Here is a 25000-nt window from a genome sequence, read left to right as displayed (position 1 = left end):
GAAACGCCCATTCTGGCCTATTCTGGCACTGTGCCACGCCTCTTTCGGGGCGTAAAAACATGACGCTATCTTAGGTAGGCAGGCGCAAAGCGTGTTTTTTTGCGTTCAGCGCCAGTTTAGCGCCTAAGGCCAGGGGGAGAATAGAGCCCCCTGTCTCTGCCTTGGGGCATTGGGGAGATCATTGATCAGATTAGATTATTCATCAGACCATTTGGACCAGAGCACCTCCTACTGGTCCTCCAACACCCCTTCCAGCACCAGTCTTGCATCCAAGGAATATCCTAGGACCTGCTTAGCCTCCCAAGGATAGCCAGTAATGTAATGCAGGAGCCACTGGTGCTGACTGATTCTTTAAGTGGATTTCATATCCTTTGCTGAAGATGGAAGCTGTTAACATAATAATACGTCAGAATTTGTCATATAGACGGTTTCCACGGGATCGTGTTGCTAGGGAACAGTTTGGAACCTAGATTATTATATGCTGTCAGTTATCGTACCACCAAACACTGCGACGGGAAGTAAGCTGGGGGAAATTTCGAATGTTTATGTTGTGGAATTGAAACCGTTTATATAAATGTCAGTTTTGGCAAGTCCCTCTTCCTCCCGCGCTTCTCCTCAATCTCCCTATCGTCCTCCCTCCCTCTTCCTCTCCTCCTTCCTATGTTCGATCCTGTCAGGTTCCTTGAATAGCTGTCGACTTGATTTATTATCCCCGTAAACACTTTCCTAATGAGTGGATGGTCTCCATCGCTCGTTTCACGTCTTCTTCAATACAGCAGGATGTTCATTCAGTCAATTATGGCCCCATTCTAGAGTCAAATAGACCATAAAGCAGACTATGTTTCGGGGTGTGATCGACCGGTGGCCTGGCCAGTGATCTCACAGCTCGTCGATCATGGACCAATAGATCTGAACAGTTACTTCCTACATGGTGCTAGTCTATCAAAATATCTTAGCTGTCATTGATTGTGTTGCATAGTGGTTTTCTGTACTGTTGACAAAATGTGATATTGTAAGTCGCTTTGGACAAAAGCGTCTGCTAAATGACGTAATGTAACAGTTCAATATTTTCCCCCCGTCTTTATTATTTTGTTTTTGCTCCAACTGAAATGTTTTAGGGTCACTCACGAATCCAGTAGGTCACGGGTTGGCTTGGTTCCAGCCTTAAAACTCATTATATAAGGATTTTTTGAAAAGTCTATGGAGAAAATGAATGGGGAACTCTCTTCCGGGGCAAAAGATGTCACGTGACTGTTCAGCTCTATTATAGCAGGCAGCGCTTATTATCATCCAAATTGCCGTCACTTCTGGCAACAAAAAAAAGAAGTCAAATATGCCAAACTCACGGTGTCAAAAGAGGTGTCCAGAAAGCAATCGGTGATGTCATGGTGATATCATGGTGATGTCATCATCGTGGCTGTCTATATTTTTATATGGTCTATGGTTAAAATACAACAACAACAAAAACAATAGATAGATACAGTCTATGGTGACTCACATGGGTCATGCTTGACTGAAGATGACTATACTATTACTGTATGTGCAGAGCAGACACACGCATGCACGCACGCGCACACACACACACACACACACACACACACACACACACACACACACACACACACACACACACACACACACACACACACGCACGCACACACACACACACACACACACACGTAGAAGATCAATAGTGGCTGGGAAGCTATGGGTCTCTCCAGCTAATCTGATCTCCCAGGTAGACAACTTGAAACCACTCGCTGGCTGAGAACTGGGCTCCATCCAACTGGAACCATGCACACAGGGGAATGGACATGTACTGTATGTTACGCACGCACGCACGCACACACACACACGCACGCACGCACACGCACACACACACACACACATGCACATATGCACACACGCACGCACGCACGCACACGTGCACACGCACACACACACACAGACACACACACACACACACACACACACACACACACACACACACACACACACACACACACACACACACACACACACACAAACAAACCCCATTCTGTCATTAAGGAAGTGCTATCTGTTACAGATGGTGTTGGTGGCGGTGATGTCCCCGTGTGTAGGGCTGCAACTAACCATTATTTTCCTTATCGATTGATCTCTTCATTATTTTCTCGACTAATCGATCAGTCGTCTGGTCGATAAAATGTTGGTTAAAAACCATTTTGATGACATCCTCAAATGTCTTCTTTTGTCCTGACCAACAGACCACAACCCAAACATGATCAGTTTACTGTCATAGACGACTAAAGAAAGGCAGAAAATATTCACATTTAAGAAGCCTGAACGAGATATTGGTTTGCGAGGGGTTCCGCGCATCGCAGTAGAATAAGGCGAGGAGCTCCGCACAGCGCCCTAGCATAAGGCGAGGGGTTCCGCGCAGCGCACAATTGCTAACTCCGGTGAACAGGCAAGCACGCTAGAAATGAGCGCACGAAGCCTGCGGGATCGCTAGTAAAAATAGTTGGCGATTCATGTTCCATCAATCGACTAATCGAATGATCGTTGCAGCTGTACCTGTGTGTGTGTGTGTGTGTGTGTGTCTGCGTGTGTGTGTGTGTGTGTCTGTGCGTGCGTGCGTGCGTGCGTGCGCGTGTGTGTGCATACAGGTGAGACAGAGAGGTCACGTCGTTGAAGATGCCCTCCTGCAGCTGGGAGATGTCGTTTCCGTGGAGAGAGCTGAAAGACAGAAAGAGTTCACTGCAGTCCAGAGAGCACTTCATCCAACTCAACAACTCTCTTGATATCAGCATCTAGTGCATTTTCACATAATAGTCCTCCTTAAAGGAACCAAATCCAGTTCTCAAGTGGACCAACAGCAAAGGGACTCAGTCCTTTTTGTGTTCACATTGGTCAGTTCATTTGAAAGAGGACTCAGTTCTCTTCCAGTTTTTCAGTTGTGGTCCAATTCGGCTCTGATGGGGCCTCAGTCCTCTTTCTGTTCACACTATACGTCTGGGATGGGCAACTTTGATGACAGAGAGGGCCATGCAAAAAAATGTCCTCGCTACCAGAGGGCCAGATTGTGACCGTGCCCTTCCACCAGTAGCCTACTGTAACACCATCACTCCCAATTATAGCTACAGTACTAATTTGATGAAAAGGGCTGGTAATCAAAGTTTATTATACCAACAGTTATATTTTTCAAACTCAAAATGTAGTAATTCTTCCATTCAGATGACACCAGAAACGTTGCTCTAGCTTTAAAACAGCCCGCTACATTAATTTGATGGGGTACATCACCCAAATAATTATGTGAGATTAATCATATTAGTAATGAGCATGTGCAATGTGCATCCTGGATATAGTTTGTTACAATAGTGTTAGCTCAAATGCTAACGTTAAACAGTATGTGGATGGACAATGCTAACGCCATTAGTGGCATGTTCTTGGATGTACAGTAAAATAGAAACACAGATTTGGGTGGTCTAACCTAACCTAACCAAAAACGTCTGCCTTGTGTAAAAAAACAAACAAAAAAAAACATTCCCTGCCAACCAACACGAGGGTCGCAGGTTCGGGCCCCCGTGTTTACGGTCGGCTTGGTCAGGCGTCCATACAGGCACAATTGGCCGTGTCTGCGGGTGGGAAGCCGGATTAAGGGTATGTGTCCACTGGACGCTGCACTAATGCCTCCTCTGGTTGGTCGGGGCGCCTGTTTGGGCGGTGAGGGGAACTGGGGGGGAATAGCATGATCCTCCCATGTGCTACGTCCTGCCGGTGAAACTCCTCGCTGTCAGATGAAAAGAAGTGGCTGGCGACTGCACATGTATCGGAGGAAGCATGTGCTACGGTAGTCTACAACTCTCCCCAGATCGGCAGAGGGGACGGAGCAACGACCGGGACAGCAGGGGGATTTAACGTGCAATTGGGGAGGGGAAGGGGGGGAGTATGTTGCATGTGTGTGTGTGTGTGTGTGTGTGTGTGTGTGTGTGTGTGTGTGTGTGCATACTTACAGCAGTCGTAGCGAGCGCAGACCGCCCAGTGCCAGAGGAGGAATGCAGCGTAGAGAGTTGTAGCTCAGGATGCTGCAGAGGGGGAGGCGACATAATGACACACTGGACCAGTCAGACACATGAGAGCAAACTACACTAAGTGACATAATGACACACTGGACCAGTCAGACACATGATGAGACCAAACTATCGGTACACTAACTGGACCAGTCAGACACATGAGACCAAAGTACACTAACTGCACTGACGTACTCCACACATTTCATTATAGGCTTTGCTTTCACTGTAAACCGTGCTCGCAAACCAAATTCCCCACAAACTAAATTGAATTGAACACAATTGAATTTCCATCAGCTGTAACAGAGCCACTGACTGACTCACTGTACCTCCCATGTTGAGCTAGCTAGGCTGTGCTCTAAAGCAGTGGTTCTCAACGTGTGGTCCGGGGACCACCAAGGGTCCTTGAGGGCGTTCCAGGGGGTCCCCACAGCAAACTGATGAATTGTTACTACATTTACAAGAAGTTAAAGAGCATGGTGCAGGTTAGAGACCACTTTTCATTCATATGTGGGACTGCTATGTAGCAATAGGATTCTCTTTTGTTTTTTCTTTTTCCCCTACACATAGCTGCATCTAGCCTGGTTTTTGTAAAGCAACTGGCGCCTGAAAATCAAACATAACACCTGTGACGTTTCCTCGGATCATTACCCCCGTAGGCCGAGGGTCTGTTATCTGCCTGAGACCAGTCTGGAGTCAGGCCAGGGATGGTCGGTCGGGTGCGTTGTCTCTGGTCCTCCAAAATTATATTTCCAAATAGGCGTTGTTTTGATGAACCAATATCATATTGGGAGTCTACCAGTGTTTCCCACAGGATTTAGAGAATTTGTGGTGGGGGACCGCAGACCCCCTAGGGGGGTGCGGGTGCATGCCCCCCCGCAAGATTTTTTTAAACATTTTAAAGTAAAATGCATGAATTTGGTGTACTTTGAGAAAGCTTAAGAGCAAAATGAAAAGGCTAGATCTATGAAGAACATGTCATCATTACTGTGCTGTGGGTTTACAATGACAAACTAAATTTCTCCCTATAGGTCAGGGATACTCAACTTGCTTTGCCACTTTTGTGAAATGATAGAAGGCGAGGGGCCAGTTAATAAACAAACAATATACATTTTTCTGTAGCGGATTGTAGGTTTTTGGGGTGTCAGCCGGAGTTTAGGCTGACAGTGTTGTGCACACCGGATAGTTAGTTAGGTTAAGTTAGTTGGGTTAAGTACATACATAAGTGCCTGGGTAGCGAGCAGATGGCGGTATTTGACAATTTAGCAGCTAAATCATAGATTATTGAAAGATATTCTATATTCCAGACTGAAATGCTATAACAGAAGTATTGGCCAGAATGACATGAACATTTATTGGACACTTATTCAGCGGATATCTTGCATGTTGCGTTCAGGTGCACTGTAAAAAAAAAAAAAAAAAAAAAAAAAAAATTGTCAACATCTTATTGTGGCGGTCCAAATATTATTGTGGCGGCCCGCCACAAATTCCTTTATGTATGGGAAACACTGAGTCTACTAGTTATCTTTGTCTACTAAAATGATTCAAACTTCATAAAGTGCCATACAGTATTAACCATAGATATGAACCTTTATAGAGCCCAAACTAAACAGTTGCCTTGGGGGGAAAAATGGTGTCGATTCAGATTTTTCTCCCGCTCGCTTCAATGCCGAAATGCATTCTGGGCAGTGTTGCCAGACGGTAAATGTTATCGTACCAGAGGGTCAAAATGATCGTTTTTGGAGGTAAATTATCGTACAAATACGAAAAGTATCGTATGTCTGGCAACGCTGATTCTGGGTTAGGGTTACATGGGCCACGAAGGACAGAACAGTATCGTCAAGTTTTGGAAAGTTTTCTGCTGTACAGTACAGTAGCCCGAATGACGTCACAGGTGTTATCTGCCCTGATGGCCGTTTTTTTAGCATGTGTATTATAATGCTACCTTTTTCTCCATATTTCTGACCTGGGGGCATGTTTGAATTTTGTTTTTTTGGGGGGGGTATTTTCATAAGAATCTTGAGCCCAAACTGTAAATTCAAAAGAGAAATTAACCCACACCACACTCTTTAACACAATAAGATCATGTAAGTTAAGTTATCCTTTATTTATCGCCATGGAGAAATTCATCCTCTGCATTTGACCCATACTCTACTAGGAACCTTCCTAGAACTAGGAGCAGTGGGCAGCCGCAGTGCAGCACCCGGGGACCAACTCCAGTTCTTTTACCAGTGCCTTGGTCAGGGGCACTGATAGAGGAGTATTAACCCTAACATACATGTCTTTGATGGTGGGAGGAAACCGGAGCACCCGGCCGGAGAAAACCCACACGAACACAGGGAGAACATGCAAACTCCACACAGAAAAGCCCTGGGACGGACCGGGGTTCAAACCCGGGACCTTCTTGCTGTGAGGCAACAGTACTAACCACTGAGCCACCGCGCCGTCCGTAGAATATGTATGTAGAATACATGCAATACAATGTGGAATACATTACAGTGCCCCCCGCTGGAAACACTGCCACCCCACTACTGGCTTTGTTTACCTAAGCCGTTTTCACACATGCGTACAGGAACATTGCCTGTAAATCAATATCGGCCATTTCCCGGAATTTCCCTTCACACCTGAGCGCTCACATGTGTGAATATAGCAGCGAAATTGCCTGTATTTGAGGGGGGTGGGGGGGGGGGGGGGGCACTGAAGAGCGGGTGGGGAGTGACGTGTGCACTTGGATGGGGAATCCTCCTTATTTTGGGGGTCGGCAAAACTCCGATGGTGAAATAAGTTCGCTTGTCACACAATAAATCACACTCGTTTGACTTAAGACTTAAGTATGTTGTATCCTTCACATTCGTTAACCAATCTTTGAACTGAAATCTTTGAAGAAGTAGGGATCGCTGTCGGAGAGAAATAGCCCTGGCTGGTTCGATGTTTATCCGTTCACCTGCGTCGCGTTGAAGCACTTTTTACAGACTGGCTTCGTTTGATGTGTCCAGGGGGCTTGCCTTCGCTGTCGGCAACGTAAGCAAAATACTTCCACATTTCACTTCGTGCATTGGCTTTCTCAACAAGCGTTGGGCGGCTTGCAAGACTCAAGCCGCTGCCATTTTCGCTGTCTGTGTCCCTGTCGATCGGGCCGGACTGAAGGACTCTGGCCAGAGTGCGAGCAGAGAGGGGAGGGGGGGGGGGGGGGGGAGCACGCCCACACATGAAGCAGCCATACCGCTCACAAGCTCCAAACTGGTGAAATCTCCGCGATGACGGGGTCGCGCTTTATACCGGAAAACAACTTTCACACATGAAGGCATTACAACGCTTTCTGCTCATTTCCCGGTATAAAGCGCATGTGTGAAAACGGCTATATACTGTAGTGATTACTTAAGAGAACCAAAACCACTAAGCTAAGGAGTGCATGACACAAGTTGTAAAATACATTCTGTTAAATATATTCCTGCCAAGTGACCCACTGACTTCCCCACAACATCTAACAAATTCCTTGACTTCTTCACCTGTCTGGAATATTTCTATCAAAACTCCATGATATATGTATGACCAGTCCTTTGTCTATGACTTACAAATGTAAAATTGAATGTTTCTGTCTGAGAGTTACAATGCTATTGTTTGGGTGAACTTAACCTTTAAGAGTTGACTGAGGACATTAGTGTGAGTGTGTGTGTGTGTGTGTGTGTGTGTGTGTGTGTGTGTGTGTGTGTGTGTGTGTGTGTGTGTGTGTGTGTGTGTGTGCGTGTGCGTGTGGACTCACAGAGTGGTGAGCTGGCTCATGTTGGAGAAGGAGTCGTCAGACAATGAGCTGATTTTGTTGTTGCTCAGATCTCTGGAGAGGCAAGAGTTAACAACACACACTTAGAATACACTGCAGGAGACCAATTAAACCTCTCTTTCTCTCTCTCACACACACACACACACACACACACACGCACGCACGCACGCACGCACACACGCAGGCAGGCAGGCAGGCAGGCACGCACACACACACACACACACACACACACACACACAAACACACCCACACACACTCACACACACCCACACACACACACACACACACACACACACACACACACACACACACACACACCTAATTTTAGTCTGTGTAGCTTCCTTTCTCTGTCAATGTGCTGTGAATAAACAGCTTGAGCTGATGACAAAATTGTGTGTGTGTGTGTGTGTGTGTGTGTGTGTGTGTGTGTGTGTGTGTGTGTGTGTGTGTGTGTGTGTGTGTGTGTGTGTGTGTGTGTGTGTGTGTGTGTGTGTGTGTGTGTGTGTGTGTGTGTGTGTGTGTGTGTGTTTGCTTACTGTATAAATTGACCTATTGTGACCGCTAGGATAATCACAGCATCACGGACCTTTACAAGCACAAACGAGGGACCCAGGGGATTCAGGGGATGTATCCCTTTCCTAGGATTATTCTATATATAAATATTATAAATTAATATTGTTCTATAAATTACAGAATGAATGGGGACAATGAATAGGGTTATCTAAAAAAACAAAAGCCCTTTTGAGGATTTGGGCCGGTACTAATTGTGTACGCCACACTTTTGAAATCAAAATTGCGTCCGTGGTAGACGTAGAGGTAGCCATTAGTATAGTAATGCAGTGCTACAGTATCAGTGTTAATAGGGTGTTTATAGAGTGTTGCTAAAAGCAGTGCAGTGTTAATAGGGTGTTTATAGAGTGTTGGTGGAAGCACTGCAGTGTTAACAGTCTTACACCAGCTGCAGGAATTTAAAGGTGGCCAGCTCCTTAGGAACACTGCTGAATTGGTTACCATCCAGATACCTGAGAGAGAGAGAGACATAGAGGGAACGAGAGAGAGAGAGAGAGATAATCAGTATAAAGGAAAGCAATGAACCATGAGACTCACAGCTCGGTGATGTCATGATTGTGTGTAATTGTGTTGTCAGACTCACAGCTCAGTGATGTCATGATTGTGTGTAATTGTGTTGTCAGACTCACAGCTCGGTGACGTTGCGGGGCAGTCCTCTGGGCAGGGCCTGCAGGTGCTTGTTGCTGCAGCGCACCACTGTGTCCATACAGGTGCACTGAGTGGGACACTGAGGCCCCGGAGAACAGCTGCTGTCCTCCAGCACCGGGCCTGGACAGGGAGGAGGGGGGCAGCTTTTAGTTTAGCTAAGTTTGTCCTCCAGCACCGGGCCTGGACAGGGAGGAGGGGGGCAGCTTTTAGTTTAGCTAAGTTTGTCCTCCAGCACCGGGCCTGGACAGGGAGGAGGGGGGCAGCTTTTAGTTTAGCTAAGTTTGTCCTCCAGCACCGGGCCTGGACAGGGAGGAGGGGGGCAGCTTTTAGTTTAGCTAAGTTTGCCTCCAGCACCGGGCCTGGACAGGGAGGAGGGGGGCAGCTTTTAGTTTAGCTAAGTTTGTCCTCCAGCACCGGGCCTGGACAGGGAGGAGGGGGCAGCTTTTAGTTTAGCTAAGTTTGTCCTCCAGCACCGGGCCTGGGCAGGGAGGAGGGGGCAGCTTTTAGTTTAGCTAAGTTTCCTCCAGCACCGGGCCTGGACAGAGTACAGAGGAGGGGGGCAGCTTTTAGTTTAGCTAAGTTTGTCCTCCAGCACCGGGCCTGGACAGGGAGGAGGGGGGCAGCTTTTAGTTTAGCTAAGTTTGTCCTCCAGCACCGGGCCTGGACAGGGAGGAGGGGGGCAGCTTTTAGTTTAGCTAAGTTTGTCCTCCAGCACCGGGCCTGGACAGGGAGGAGGGGGGCAGCTTTTAGTTTAGTTAAGTTTGCCTCCAGCACCGGGCCTGGACAGGGAGGAGGGGGGCAGCTTTTAGTTTAGCTAAGTTTCCTCCAGCACCGGGCCTGGACAGGGAGGAGGGGGGCAGCTTTTAGTTTAGCTAAGTTTCCTCCAGCACCGGGCCTGGACAGGGAGGAGGGGGGCAGCTTTTAGTTTAGCTAAGTTCCCTCCAGCACCGGGCCTGGACAGGGAGGAGGGGGGCAGCTTTTAGTTTAGCTAAGTTTGCCAAGTGAGAGGAACAAACTAAGACATTTTAAGAGGCACTGTGGTCGTAAAAACCTCAGAAGTCAGAACTGTTGATTTTGAAAATTGGATGGTGGTCAAGTAAAAAAACAGGCTGTTTTATGTAAAGCTGACATTTTGGAGAAGGTTTGGAGTGCATGGTAATTATTGTAGTCACAGCATCCTCGTATAATAAAGTTGTCTAGCGCCACCTACTGGCAACAGCAAAAGTGGTTTATCTCGAGAACCAGTCGTCAGATCGACTTCAACCTCGGGGAGTGCGCTTAGGGGGACCTGACAGAGTTCAGTGCCGGATTTCGTGCAATTCGGCAAATATTTTTGCAAGGCAGCCAGATGACAGATGACATCATCGGTAACACACATGCTGCCTGGCATATGGCAATTTTGTGCTTGTTTTGTTATGTTTTGTTATGTTTTGTTTGTGCGTTTTGTGTGCGTGTTTCATACCATCCTCGCAGCGGAAGTCGGGCACGGCCACGTCCTGCAGTGGGATCTCTCGGAGGAAGGCGGGGCTTTGGCAGCGAGGATTCCCCGTGACAATCCGCCGGCTCCGAAGCCACGCCCCGAACCACGACAGACGACAGTCACAGTTAAAGGGATTGGCCAGGAGGTTCCTGACGGATGGGAAGAGGAAGGGAGACAGAGAAGTAGAATAACAGAGAGAGAGAGAAAGTCTGCAACATTCTCATATAACAAATTCTGCTCTCTATGTAAGGGATAATGCCCGATGAGTTGTCCATTATTAATGGATGACGGGGAGACACAGGGAGGTTCTGGCCTCCTCCTGATCGGGAGACAGAGGGAGGTTCTGGCCTCCTCCTGACGGGGAGACACAGGCAGGTTCTGGCCTCCTCCTGGATTACAGGAAGACACAAGGAGGTTCTGGCCTCCTCCTGGATTACAGGAAGACACAAGGAGGTTCTGGCCTACTGGACGATGGAGGTTCTGGCCTCCTGGATGACGGGGAGGTGCTGGCCTCCTCCTGGACGACACAAGGAGGTTGTGGCCTCCTGGATGACAGGGAGGTTCTGGCCTCCTGGACGAAGGGGAGGTTCTGGCCTCCTGGACGACACAAGGTTCTGGCCTCCTGGACGACGGGGAGGTCCTGGCCTCCTCCTGGATGACCCAAGAAGGTTCTGGCCTCCTGGACGACGGGGAGGTTCTGGCCTCCTCCTGGACGACGGTGAGACATGGGGAGGTTCTGGACGACAGGGAGACACGGGGAGGTTCCGGCCTCCTCCTGGATGACAGTGAGACATGGGGAGGTTCTGGACGACACAGAGACACGAGGAGGTTCTGGCCTCCTCCTGGACGACGGGGAGAAACTGGGTGGTTCTGGCCTACGCCTGGATGACGGGGAGACACAAGGAGGTTCTGGCCTCCTCCTGGACGACGGGGAGACACAGGGAGGTTCTGGCCTCCTCCTGGACGACGGGGAGACACGCGGAGGTTCTGGCCTCCTCCCGGATGACGGGGAGACACGAGGAGGTTCTGGCCTCCTCCTGGACGACGGGGAGACACAGGGAGGTTCTGGCCTCCTCCCGGATGACGGGGAGACACGAGGAGGTTCTGGCCTCCTCCTGGACGACGGGGAGACACTGGGAGGTTCTGGCCTCCTCCTGGACGACGGGGAGACACTGGGAGGTTCTGGCCTCCTCCTGGACGACGGGAAGACACAGGGAGGTTCTGGCCTCCTCCTGGACGACGGGGAGACACGAGGAGGTTCTGGCCTCCTCCTGGACGACGGGGAGACACGAGGAGGTTCTGGCCTCCTCCTGGACGACGGGGAGACACTGGGAGGTTCTGGCCTCCTCCTGGACGACGGGAAGACACAGGGAGGTTCTGGCCTCCTCCCGGATGACGGGGAGACACGAGGAGGTTCTGGCCTCCTCCTGGACGACGGGGAGACACTGGGAGGTTCTGGCCTCCGCCTGGATGACGGGGAGACACGGGGAGGTTCTGGCCTCCGCCTGGATGACGGGGAGACACGGGGAGGTTCTGGCCTCCGCCTGGATGACGGGGAGACACAGGGAGGTTCTGGCCTCCTCCATCCACTAATTGCTGGTTATGGACATCTCATCTGCCATTATCCCACTTATACTGTACCATGGTCACTAACCCTAACCCAAAGAAAAAGAATAAGACCATACATTTATATTTCCATGCATTTTTCAATCAAAATCTAAAGTTTTTCACAAGCCATATCAGTTTCCCTGGTAAAACCTGAGGGTTTGACTAATACCTTGGACAATGATTACCATCCCATAAGGTTCAATGGAAACATTGTCTGCTAGACCGCTACTCCAGTAAATAATGACAAACCTTAGCTCCAACTTGACAACTGAAAATAATCTAGTCTGCTAAGCTCATATAAGAATCCTTTGGTTCAGCTGTGAGTCAGAAAGCTAATGTTGTGCTCACAAGTTTCAAGGTCAATAATATTGCATAATATGGTTGACGAACAGTAAGTATAACTTGATGGTATGTTTATTGTTTAACAACAAGACTAGCCAGCACATTCATTTAGAATGGTGAACAGACAGTTTTACTGGAACTACTTAGTAGGTGTCCATTATCAGGAATTAATAGACACCCTGGAGCCAATCAGAATGGAGTATTCAGCCAGACCATGGTATAAAACACTACATTGATTCAACCTATTTCCTGAAAGCTTTTCCATTGTCTGTTGTAAACAGTCGGTGGCTGAAGTGATGCGTGTCACATTTATGGTTTGTTTAGAATAAAAAGAAGAACTGGGTAGTCGCCATGGCAACAGACAAAGAACTCAAACGGCATCAAATCGATAATCCAACGGTGAAAAACATGGATGTAGGTTATTTACTATGTTTCCAAAAAGTGGATATCACATTATGTACTGTATATGTGCTGTATATCAAAAATGCTGATTTTGCGGTGGTTTAAGTTTAATGTGATTTTTTTTGCGGTAAAATTACAGGAACTGGCAAAAACGGCAAGTTTTGCCGTTTTTTGCAGAGAAATCGCGGTGGGAATTTTTAAAAATTGCAAACCCCCGCAAATATTGCGGACATTGTGGGTTGAATTTGCATTAATTATTGTGATCGCAAAATGGCAATTTCCTGGAGGGGCTGGAGTATATTATGTAGGCATGTGTTGCTCACAGAGTGGAGAGGATGGGCAGTGTGTCAAAGGCTCCAGGCAGGATGCTGCTCAGCTGGTTGTCGTACAGAGAGAGCAGCCTGACGTTACCCAGCCCTGTGAAGCTGCCGTTATGGATACAGCTGATCTTGTTGTTCCTCAGCATGCTGCGCGCACACACACACACACACACGCACGCACGCACACACACACACACACACACACACACACACACACACACACACACACACACACACACATTACATTATATTAATCTTTAATAACCCTGAGTGAGATAATGTACAGTACTGTATGTGTTGCTGTACACAACCTCAACACAACCTCAACCAGTACATAAAAGGGCTTTTCACACTCACTTAGCTGGAGTTAAGTCAGTCTCCTCCACTCCAAAGTGGGCTAACCCCGACTTCAGCCCCGGCTAGCTAAGAATAGGGCTAAGATACCCCCAGGCTAACTTAGCCCCTCTTCACACACCCACATTTGTTAGCCCAGGTTAACCTCGATTTGATTTGAAACCTTTATTTATTCCTCAGAAAAAAAAACCATTGAGGTTTGACCCTCATTTGCAATGTTGCCGAGATTACAAGCAAGCTCAAAAAGTTGAACACAATTAAAGCACAGGAGAAATATAATTCACAAATAGAACAAACAATCACAGAAAGAGCAAAGAACATAAACAGAAGAGAAGATTACAACAATTAAAAGCAGATTTAAATGAAAAGCAATTAGAAAGTGAGGAAGGCAGGCTAGCTAACAAGGTTTTGAAATGGCCAAGTGAGATCGGGGCATAAAAGTAAAAGCTGACGCTCATTCCAGGAGGTCGGAGCATTAAAACTCAAAGCCGACTTTCCAAGCTCAGACTGGAGCCGTGGAACCTTTAGTGTCAATTCAGGTTTCAGGGGATTGATGTTGTAGCACCTTTGAAAAGAGGGGGTGATGCGTGATTTCTAACCCCAAATAGGATAAGCAATAACCACGCCCTGTGGCGCCGGGATTGGCCAGGAGCATTGAAGCTTGGGACTAAAGCACCTGGGTTTTTTCATCTTTTAAAATAAAGATGTTTAAAAAACTATTGCTTGTTACATTTTCAGTGCTGTACCTTTTCTCTGGGTAAGAATTGAGCTTGAAATTAACGATATGATACATTATATTATATGAGCTATACCTTCCTTAGCATAGTAATAGGCCTACTAATAATAAGCATAATAATTGTAATCTACACAATGTACACAATCTACAAAAACATGCAATAATATAAACGGTGTTGTGTTCACGTTCATAGCTCATATAATGTATCATTATCGGATGATACATTATATACATTATAGAGACGAACTCTGTACAATATTCTGGACTCACTGTTTACATGCACTACTGAACAGTCACTAACTCTGATGCCTTTATGGAATAATGTATTTATTTATTGTATGTATTTATTATTTGGGCCGATGCACTTTACCTTGGTGTTTCACTGTACGTCTCAGGGAGATGCTTGTCTATATCTCGTTGTTGGAGTAATTTAACAATGACAATAAATATTCTTGAACTTGAACAACATGAGACCACACTAATGCCTATAGGTGGCCACAGGACGGACCCTCTCTCTGCCACTTCTTGACAGAGCACTTAAAACCTTTGAAAGTACTGCAGCCTTTAATGACTGCTGGCAGGGTGTTCCACAGCCCGCCCGCTTTGACTGTGAATGCAGATTGACTGATTGGCTGTTTCCTCTAGGTACTTTTTAACTTTATTTAATATTTTACTATTTTTCTACTTGCATTGTGTCTTCATGACCCCCAGTTTGTAGATTTATATATTTATTATTTTATATGTGCAGCCCCTTTGTGCCTCTGAACATGCTCCCTCTGACAGACTCCAGGTACTCACAGCATGCGCAGACCCTCCATGCCTCTGAACATGCTCCCTCTGACAGACTCTAGGTACTCACAGCATGCGCAGACCCTCCATGCCTCTGAACATGCTCCCTCTGACAGACTCCAGGTACTCACAGCATGCGCAGACCCTCCATGCCTCTGAACATGCTCCCTCTGACAGACTCCAGGTACTCACAGCATGCGCAGAACCTCCATGCCTCTGAACATGCTCCCTCTGACAGACTCCAGGTACTCACAGCATGCGCAGACCCTCCATGCCTCTGAACATGCTCCCTCTGACAGACTCCAGGTACTCACAGCATGCGCAGACCCTCCATGCCTCTGAACATGCTCCCTCTGACAGACTCCAGGTGATTGGCTGTCAGGTGCAGCTCCACCACCGAGCCGGCGCCGTCAAACACCCCGTCCTCGATCTCTGAGATCTTGTTGTTGCTCAGATTGCTGAAAGGAAGAAGACATGAGTCCGCAATTAAAAGAAAGCACATGGGACATGGGACACAGGCTTGTCTGTGTGTATGTGTGTGTGTGTGTGTGTGTGTGTGTGTGTGTGTGTGTGTGTGAGAGAGAGAGAGAGATATAGAGAGTGTGTGTGTGTGAGTGTTGGAAGTGGGGGCAAGAGAAAAGAGAGGCTCAGTAACCAAATTATAAAATAATGTGGTGACCCACATCGAGACACTAGGAGAGACATTCACCAAAGGAGGCTTGTGCCTTTAAGAGCGGGGGGTTAATGTTACCGTACTTCCGGTTCCGGGTTAAGTTTGTTATGTCTGGTTGCTAACCGTGGTGAATGTAAACATTTTATGTGGAGAGAAGTAAACTACCTCGACCAACCTACGTCTACTGTCTCACTGTTTCCTAACTCCCACAATAACATAATTAAAATGGCCGATATTTTGATGAAAGTACCAATAGAGAGTCGCAGGGATGACGTATTTTTGTAGTCGGAACGCGGAAGTCCCAGACTTCCTGGTTCTTCACTGTTTTCGCCTATGGGATTTTTGAATGGGTTTTTGCCGCGATGCTTCAAATAAGGTCTCTGGGCAACGCAAGCTTAATCAAACGCGAACCAGTGTTCAGCGAGATAAGCTTCACACATGAGGACCACTTTCATGAGTTTTGAAGCGTAAATGCGAGCCCTAGAAGTAAAAAGCTCATGCTAAGCTAATCCAGAACAACACACAGTGTCGCATAGGCTTCGCCGTCACGTCAGCACTCAACCTGGACTGTTGTTGATGTGTGCGCTGCTGTGCACTGATTACCCCGGGCTGAACCAGGTGAGGGAAAGAGAATTTCTGTGTTCGTCCTTTGAAGTGATGACGTTATTGACGTATAATATCCCCGTCGACTCAACAGTGTAGTCTCATTTAGCCGTTTGCTAGCTAGCCGCCCTTTTAACGGCACTTAAAAGCTTAAAAACTCATAAAAGTGGTCCTCATGTGTGAAGATTATCCTGCTGAACACTGGTTGGCGTTTGAATAAGCTTGTGTTAACCACAGACCTTATTTGAAGCATTGCGCCAAAAACCCATTCAAAAATCCCCATAGGCGAAAACAGTGAAGCATCGATGTTTTCCGGACTCATTCCTGCTGCGGCTCTCTATGTCTGTCAGTAAAATCCAGATTTCTTCTCTGCTTGTATTTGAAAGACAAAATGTGGCTTATATATAGCCTATATACTGTACATGTACAGTACATTCTTTCGTATACATATTTAAAATACACACTTTAAGGCTCATTTATACTCAATTTTCATAGGAAAATAGATGCGTCCGTTTCAAACGGTGTAATCGTCACTGCCCACATACTTCCATGCGTCTTTCACGTTGGTATCATGTTAAGTAATACATCCACCAGTGGGCAGTAGAGAGTCAAATGTATGAGTGTGTGTGTGGTTTTGCTCCGTTGCATGCGTATCCGTAAGCTTTCAGATGACGGACAGAAAACGCACGAAGTGAACGCAGAGTACGGACAGAAGGCTCTGTCCGTCTCCGTCTCCGTCTTTAACGTAGAGTATAATTGGGCCTTTATACTACTCTTATTATATAGTAGTTACTGTACATTTAGATAGTAGTTTCATTTTTGCAAATGTTTAAATGTACCTGTTTTTAACTTGTTTTCTGTATGCAAGTACTTTGTGAGCAATTCCTTGTACTCGGCCAATAAAGCTGATTCAGATTTGTTTTGCACTGAATATACATGTGTGTTATTTATATACGTGTGTGTTATTTATATACATGTGTGTTATTTATATACATGTACATGTGTGTTCTTTCATAGTTTTCAAGTCTTCACTGTTACTCTCGAATGTGAAAAACAGTGTAATAATGTGGTGTGTCCAAACGTTTGACTGTTGGTGTATAAGTCGTATTTTATAACTGTATCTCATTCAAGAAGCCCTAACTCACACTGGGGGTTTTCACAGTTTTCTGCAACAAACGGCAGCAGAAGAGAACAGTCCCAGAACAGACTTTTTTTTGTTGTTTTGACGTTTTAAGCATCATTAACCTCATCATAACATCCACCCAGCATGGGAACAGTTAATTAACCTCATCATTAACCTCATCACAACATCCACCCCCAGAGCATGGGAACAGTTCATTAACCTCATCATTAACCTCATCACAACATCCGCCCAGCATGGGAACAGTTCATTTACCTCATTATTAACCTCATCACAACATCCACCCAGCATGGGAACAGTTCATTAACCTCATTATTAACCTCATCACAACATCCACCCAGCATGGGAACAGTTCATTAACCTCATTATTAACCTCATCACAACATCCACCCAGCATGGAAACAGTTCATTAACCTCATCACAACATCCACCCAGCATGGAAACAGTTCATTAACCTCATCACAACATCCACCCAGCATGGAAACAGTTCATTAACCTCATCGCAACATCCACCCAGCATGGAAACAGTTCATTAACCTCATCACAACATCCACCCAGCATGGGAACAGTTCATTAACCTCATCATTAACCTCATCACAACATCCACCCAGCATGGAAACAGTTCATTAACCTCATCATTAACCTCATCACAACATCCACCCAGCATGGGAACAGTTCATTAACCTCATCACAACATCCACCCAGCATGGAAACAGTTCATTAACCTCATCACAACATCCACCCAGCATGGGAACAGTTCATTAACCTCATCACAACATCCACCCAGCATGGAAACAGTTCATTAACCTCATTACAACATCCACCCAGCATGGGAGCAGTTAATTAACCTCATCATTAACCTCATCACAACATCCACCCAGCATGGGAGCAGTTAATTAACCTCATCATTAACCTCATCACAACATCCACCCAGCATGGGAACAGTTAATTTACCTCATCATTAACCTCATCACAACATCCGCCCAGCATGGGAACAGTTCATTTACCTCATCATTAACCTCATCACAACATCCACCCAGCATGGGAACAGTTCATTAACCTCATCATTAACCTCATCACAACATCCACCCAGCATGGGAACAGTTCATTAACCTCATCATTAACCTCATCACAACATCCACCCAGCATGGGAACAGTTAATTAACCTCATCATTAACCTCATCACAACATCCACCCAGCATGGGAACAGTTAATTAACCTCATCATTAACCTCATCACAACATCCACCCCCAGAGCAGGGGGAACAGTTCATTCAACATGGAGGAAAGTCTTCTAAAGCCAGTTGACTACAGTGGTGTGGTGGCAGTCGAGCGGTCAGAGAAATCAGCCGCTGAACATTTGGGCAACCCTTTATTTGCCAAGTCCCTAACAATGTATGAGCTATTTGTAATTACACATGAACACTACACACTAATTGGTGTTCATGTCTAATTACAAATAGTTCCACGGTTGGCCGTGTCTGCAGGTGGGAAACCCGATTAGGGGGATGTGTCCTGGTTGCTGCACTAGCGCCTCCTCTGGTCGGTCGGGGCGCTTGTTCGGGGGGGGGGGGGGGAAGGGAACTGGTGGGAATAGCGTGATCCTCTCTGAGTGAGATGTGTGGGAAGACGCTGTGTGTAGTACGGCCCGGGGCTCTCTGAGTGACCTACATCTTCTTGAGCTGCGACAGGCTCTTGAAGGCTCCGGTGGCCTCCAGCACCGAGAGGTCGTTGTTGTTGAGACGCCTGGGACGATCACAGAGAACAGACATGAGCAATCAACTGAACACAACACGGCAGCAAAAACATCATTAGCCGAGGAATCGGTTTGGAATGTGTGTGTGTGTGTGTGTGTGTGTGTGTGTGTGTGTGTGTGTGTGTGTGTGTGTGTGTGTGTGTGGCCCTCTGCTCTCTTGCTGGGCAGAGTACAGCACTAACAATGCCAGGGTCAGAGGTTCCAATCCCAATGGGGCCACCCATGCTAATAATGCATGCACTTTGGATAAAAGCACCCCCCAAATAGCATATGGCATGTGTATTGTGTATTGTGTGTGTGTGTGTGTGTTTGTGTGTGTGTGTGTGTGTGTGTGTCTCACAGCTCCTCGGTGGAGGAGGGCAGGTGTTCGGGGAACTTGGTGAGGCGGAGGTTGGAGCAGTCGACCACGTTGGCTTCACAGCGGCACTTGGCGGGGCAGACCGGCTTGCTGTTACACTCGTAGTTCAGGCGTCGGTCCTCAGTACCTGCACAGAGGACCACAGACACATGGACACAACTGGAACAAACACTGGACCCAAATGGAACAAACACTGGACCAGCTGTGTTTCTTCCTCTCTCTTTTTCTGAACTGCTCCGACCAATAGAATCATTAAAGTTTTAAACAAAGTCGCAGTTAATTGGCTGTCCTCTCTTCCGGAGCTGTGGAGTTTGGTTCTGAAGCACCTCTTTCGTCCCTAGCGCCATCAACAAGCTTAACAGCAACTAGCTCCCCACTGCACTCCTTTCGGACACTCGCATATTTGCACATTATTTTTTACACTATATTTGTACTTATGTTTGCTCTGCAATATGGGTTTGAAAGTGACATTGTGTTTTCAAACTCCTTGTTTACTGTTTATTGTTTATCGTACTCTTTTATTGTCTTTGTTGTACTCTGTTTTTGTATTTTATCTTGCTGCAAATTCAATTTCCCCTAGGGGACAATAAAGTGAACTCAACTCAACTCAACCTCAGACAGACAAGGGCATCAAAATTTAGTGCACGAGTGTCAAGTCAGCCAGAATGTGAAAGTACGTCCCCAGTTTAACTACATTTGGACCAATGCTTTACAGTCAGTTTCACTGCATTATGTAAGTTTAACATCACAATTATTTTGATACAAGGTTTGCGGTTTTGTTTGTTCCCGGAGTGAACCGAGGCTAAGTCTCTGAAGGTCCTTACACACCCGGAGCGTTTTTCTTTTCTTCGGTATGAGTGAATGCAACCGTGCATACCAATTTCAAAGTTTTGCTGAGCGTTATTGCGGTGTTTATTTTTTCGGACCAGGGTACATTTTTCAGAAATTCGCGTCTGACTTGTACACATCTGTTGCTGTAATTGACAGGTGGGTCAAAATTTGCATTGCAATTTCGTGCTGTATATTCACATCGCTCTTGGTGTGTAGCAACAGCCTTAAGTCTAAGGGCCCTATTTGCGCATGCCTTAAAGCAGCTACGAGCAAGATTTTCGATTGTTATTAGTCTAAATTTAATATCGATGCCTCACATCTTACCTCTAATAGTAGACGAGACCAACGCCGAGTAGTCTCGCTTGAACGCCGAGTGAATCGACCAGTGTTGTCTTGATGATTAGTCTGTCTGCGGCCGGGGCAGATCAGGAAGTGAAATGAAACGGTTTGCGGCAGCCACTTCGGCCATAACCACAAAATTACAAAATTACTTTCAAACAAACTGTTAGAATATAATGAGAGATGTTCGCGAGAGTAGAAAGCCCTTTGATGTAGCCAGGAAAGCCATCCTTCTTGTTTTGGGTCTGTTGCTAGGCAGAGCGAAACGGTTTACGGCAGCTGTAAACAGTTGCTAGGCAGAGCGAAACGGTTTACGGCCGTAGCAGCAGACCCAAAACAGCTGTCCTCGCTACCGTTTCATTTCATTCATCCATTTCATTCATCCATTTCATTTCACGAAAAACGCAGAAAATCGAACCTCGTCCGAAAACTTAAATGGCGGAGGTAATTGTCGGACTCGGTGTGTCAATGATGATTGACACAAATGAGGTCGTATTCTTTTTTTTTTTTCGTGAGTCTGACTATGTGTGCAAAGACTTTAAGTCTAAGGCATGTATTCCGATCTGCTAGTAGTTTCCCTTCAAAGTAGACTGCACAGGGTATTCAGCCATGTTAAGTAATATGGCTGAATGCCCTGTGCAGTCCACTTAACAGGGAACTACTAGCTGATTGGAGCGTTCGTATGCGTTCGTATGTTCGTAGGCTATGCGTTCGTATGTCTCTAAGTCTAAGTCAGGGAAATTTGGCACATTTGACTTCGGCTCCACCCACATAATCAGTTGAGCTGCTCATCTCACAAATGCAGGATCCTTGAGCCAGTGTTATAAAGGGAAATTAACAGGCTTCCCAATAAGATAAGATACAGTTGTAAAATACTGAGGATACAGTCACAGCAGATACAGTAACAGCACAAATATTCTCAGCCAAATACATGTTTCCAAACTTTTTCCAGGGGTTTCTATAAAGCACGGCCCAAACAGCACAATATGACATATTGACTGTTTTGGGTTCGACCAGCCCCACCGTCTGCGGAGAGAGAAGCTCTGCACAAGAACAACAGGAAATCATGCAGACTCCACTTTTTTAACAGCTACGGCTTGTTGGTTTAGTCAAAGCACACACACACACTCACACGCAAGCACGCACGCGCACTCACACACACACACTCACACGCACGCAAGCACGCACGCGCACTCACACACACACACACACACACACGCACGCACGCACGCACACACACCACAGACATCATTTTAATTGTAGATTCTGTTTCTGTTCTTGCGGGTGTTACTGTTATTGTATACTGTCAGGCTGTTTGAGTGAAGGTTTCTTTGTGCTTCAAAGCGTGACCAGGGATATATATATACAGTATATATATATATACACACACACACGCACGCGCACACACACACACACACACACACACACACACACACACACAGTCACAAGCACAACACACACACACACACACACACACACACACACACACACACACACACACACACAGGCACAAGCACAACACACACATTTAATCACCTGGGATGTGGTATTGTTCCTTGGCTGTCAAGGAAATGAAAGAGAAACAAAGTTAGTTAAAGTGTTTGGAGGGTTCAAACGGACAAATACGCACACACTCTCTCTCTCTCTCTCTCACACACACACACACACACACACACACACACACACACACACACACACACACGTACAGCTATCTTAGTGAGCACTTAATATAATGCATTTCCTAGCCGCTAACCTTCACAACCAAATGCCTAGCCCTAACCTAGACCCAACTCTAACATAACCCTAACCTAAACCCAACTCTAACCTAACCTAAACCCAACTCTAACCCTAACCTAAACCCAACTCTAGCCTAACCCTAACCTAAACCCAACTCTAACCTAACCCTAACCTAAACCCAACTCTAGCCTAACCCTAACCTAAACCCAACTCTAACCTAACCCTAACCTAAACCCAACTCTAACCTAAACCCAACTCTAACCTAACCCTAACCTAAACCCAACTCTAACCTAAACCCAACTCGAACCTAACCCTAACCTAAACCCAACTCGAACCTAACCCTAACCTAAACCCAACTCTAACCTAACCCTAACCCAACTCTAACCTAAACCCAACTCGCACCTAACCCTAACCTAAACCCAACTCTAACCTAACCCTAACCTAAACCTAACCCTAACCTAAACCCAACTCTAACCTAACACATAACCTAAACCAACTCTAACCTAACCCTAACCTAAACCAACTCTAACCTAACCCTAACGTAAACCCAACTCTAACCTACCCCTTGAAACCAAGTCTTAACCTTCAAACAGCCCTTTGAAGGTGTGTGAGAAAGTGAGGACCACCCACAATGTCCTCACTTCCCAGGGATAAAACTCAAATTGGTCCTCACTAAGATAGCTACAGCATACAACAAAACACACACACACACACACACACACACACACACACACACTCCTAAGGGAGGTCTTGTGTGAGACTGGCAGCTATATGCTTCAACATATTTGCAGATGAAAGCAGGCGTGAGGGCCAGTGGTGAAACCATGCGTCTCTGTGTTTTGCTGTTTTATGGAAGTGATGTGTCAGCCTGCTCGGAGCCTTGCAGGCCTGGCCCAGGACTAAAGCAGCATGGATGGCTTTATATGGCGGTCAAGGCGCCTGCCACGCTTTCACTGGCGAGAGGCTGGCTCCGTGCAGAACACTGAAGAACCGTACAGAACACCGAAGGACCGTACAGAACACTGAAGGACCGTACAGAACACTGAAGAACCGTACAGAACACTGAAGGACCGTACAGAACACTGAAGGACCGTACAGAACACTGCCGCGGAGTGGCTCATGAAAATGCCCCAGTCGATTTTAGTCACCAGCATCCAGTTACAGATTACTCACGTTGGGTTTGTCTTTCTGTCACGCACTCTGTCACTATTTAACACTCACTCTCTCTCTCACACACACATACACACACACACACACACACACACACACACAGTATCTCTAGTGGTGGGGGAGTCATTTCCCTGTAATGTACTCTGTGCTGTTAAACTAGCGGTTTCACTACATTGTGCGCAGAGAGGCTTGATGGCATTTCAAGTCAATCCAAATGTGGATCGTGACTTTAGCATTTAACTACATTCTTGCCGCAGTTAAACACTGCAGCTCTTTTGGACTATAACAGAAAAGAAAGGAGTTGCACGTTTTCATCCTTAGATTTGTCTCTTTCTGGAAGGCAGTGTTCACATTCCCTGCATTTTATTTGAAAAGTATTTTTTTTTTTATTAAAGTTGCACTAGGCAACTTTGCATGTTGGAGAATCAAAATGGCAGTGAGTGGTAACTCTTTGGAAACGTTGAACTCCAATTCTCTGAAAACCTGTAAGGTGAGGTGAGCAAACTGTATAGACGGTTTTCACGGAATGGTCAGTCCTGCACTTGAATGTTTTTTTTTCTTTTATGTCCATAGCAAACACTGCAACAGGAAGTGAGCGGGGGTTCAATTTAGAATGTTTTTGTTGTCAAGTTAAAACCATCTATAGACATTGAAGATATATGTTGTAGACTGACTTACAAACAATAAAGTAGAAAGTACAACTGCTACAGTCAAACAAATACAAACCATGGAGCATTAATCTCATCATGCAGAAAAGCTCCTTGCTACTGCTGCATCCCACCTGTGCTTAAAGGACCACTTTGTCCACTTTCACCAAGCTCGCTTCTAACCAGCTAACCAGTTAACCTCCCTCCTGTCTGAACCGAGCGCTTCCTGTTCACTTCCTGGACCAAAATGATGTATTAATGATGTAATTTGGTCCAGGAAGTTCTGCGAATGAAGGTGGAGACAGCAATAATGATTCACGCGCTCGCTATCTTTTTACTCTCTCTCTCATTCTCTCTTCACACACACACACACACACACACACACACGCACGCACGCGCACACACACACACACACACACACACACACACACACACACACACGGACCGGAGCAGCGGAACTTGTTGCTCTTGATCTGTGCGATGCGTTTGTTGGCGAGGCGGCGGGGGCTGGCGCAGCGCGCGCCGCTCGTCTCGATGGGGTTGGAGCGCAGGAAGTCAGCCAGCCACTTCACGTTACAGTCACACACAAACGGGTTCTGGGCCAGGTGGCTGATGGGAAAGGAGAGGAGCACAGTCAGATGAGACGAAACGGAAGAGAGTAGAC

General features: G+C 46.5%; 1 protein-coding gene across 1 annotated transcript in view; it reads right to left on the bottom strand.

The window, feature by feature from the left end:
- LOC310775837 (slit homolog 1 protein-like) overlaps positions 1 to 25000 on the bottom strand; it is a gene marked incomplete at both ends in the record, with an annotated part of 171414 nt that overhangs the window by 26858 nt on the left and 119556 nt on the right. The window contains 12 exons of the mRNA XM_083635964.1: positions 2647 to 2718; positions 3996 to 4067; positions 7816 to 7887; positions 8787 to 8855; positions 9033 to 9171; positions 10514 to 10680; positions 13207 to 13350; positions 15397 to 15540; positions 19170 to 19244; positions 19595 to 19739; positions 22319 to 22342; positions 24782 to 24945. Of these exons, the coding sequence (XP_083492090.1) occupies positions 2647 to 2718; positions 3996 to 4067; positions 7816 to 7887; positions 8787 to 8855; positions 9033 to 9171; positions 10514 to 10680; positions 13207 to 13350; positions 15397 to 15540; positions 19170 to 19244; positions 19595 to 19739; positions 22319 to 22342; positions 24782 to 24945 (1287 nt within the window). The remainder of the gene's footprint in view (positions 1 to 2646; positions 2719 to 3995; positions 4068 to 7815; positions 7888 to 8786; positions 8856 to 9032; positions 9172 to 10513; positions 10681 to 13206; positions 13351 to 15396; positions 15541 to 19169; positions 19245 to 19594; positions 19740 to 22318; positions 22343 to 24781; positions 24946 to 25000) is intronic.

Source organism: Poromitra crassiceps, assembly GCF_964638095.1.
Source record: "Poromitra crassiceps genome assembly, chromosome: 4".
NCBI classification, from domain to species: Eukaryota; Metazoa; Chordata; class Actinopteri; order Beryciformes; family Melamphaidae; genus Poromitra; species Poromitra crassiceps.
Note: the sequence above shows the minus strand (reverse complement) of the source record. Positions and strands in the feature narration are given on the sequence as shown.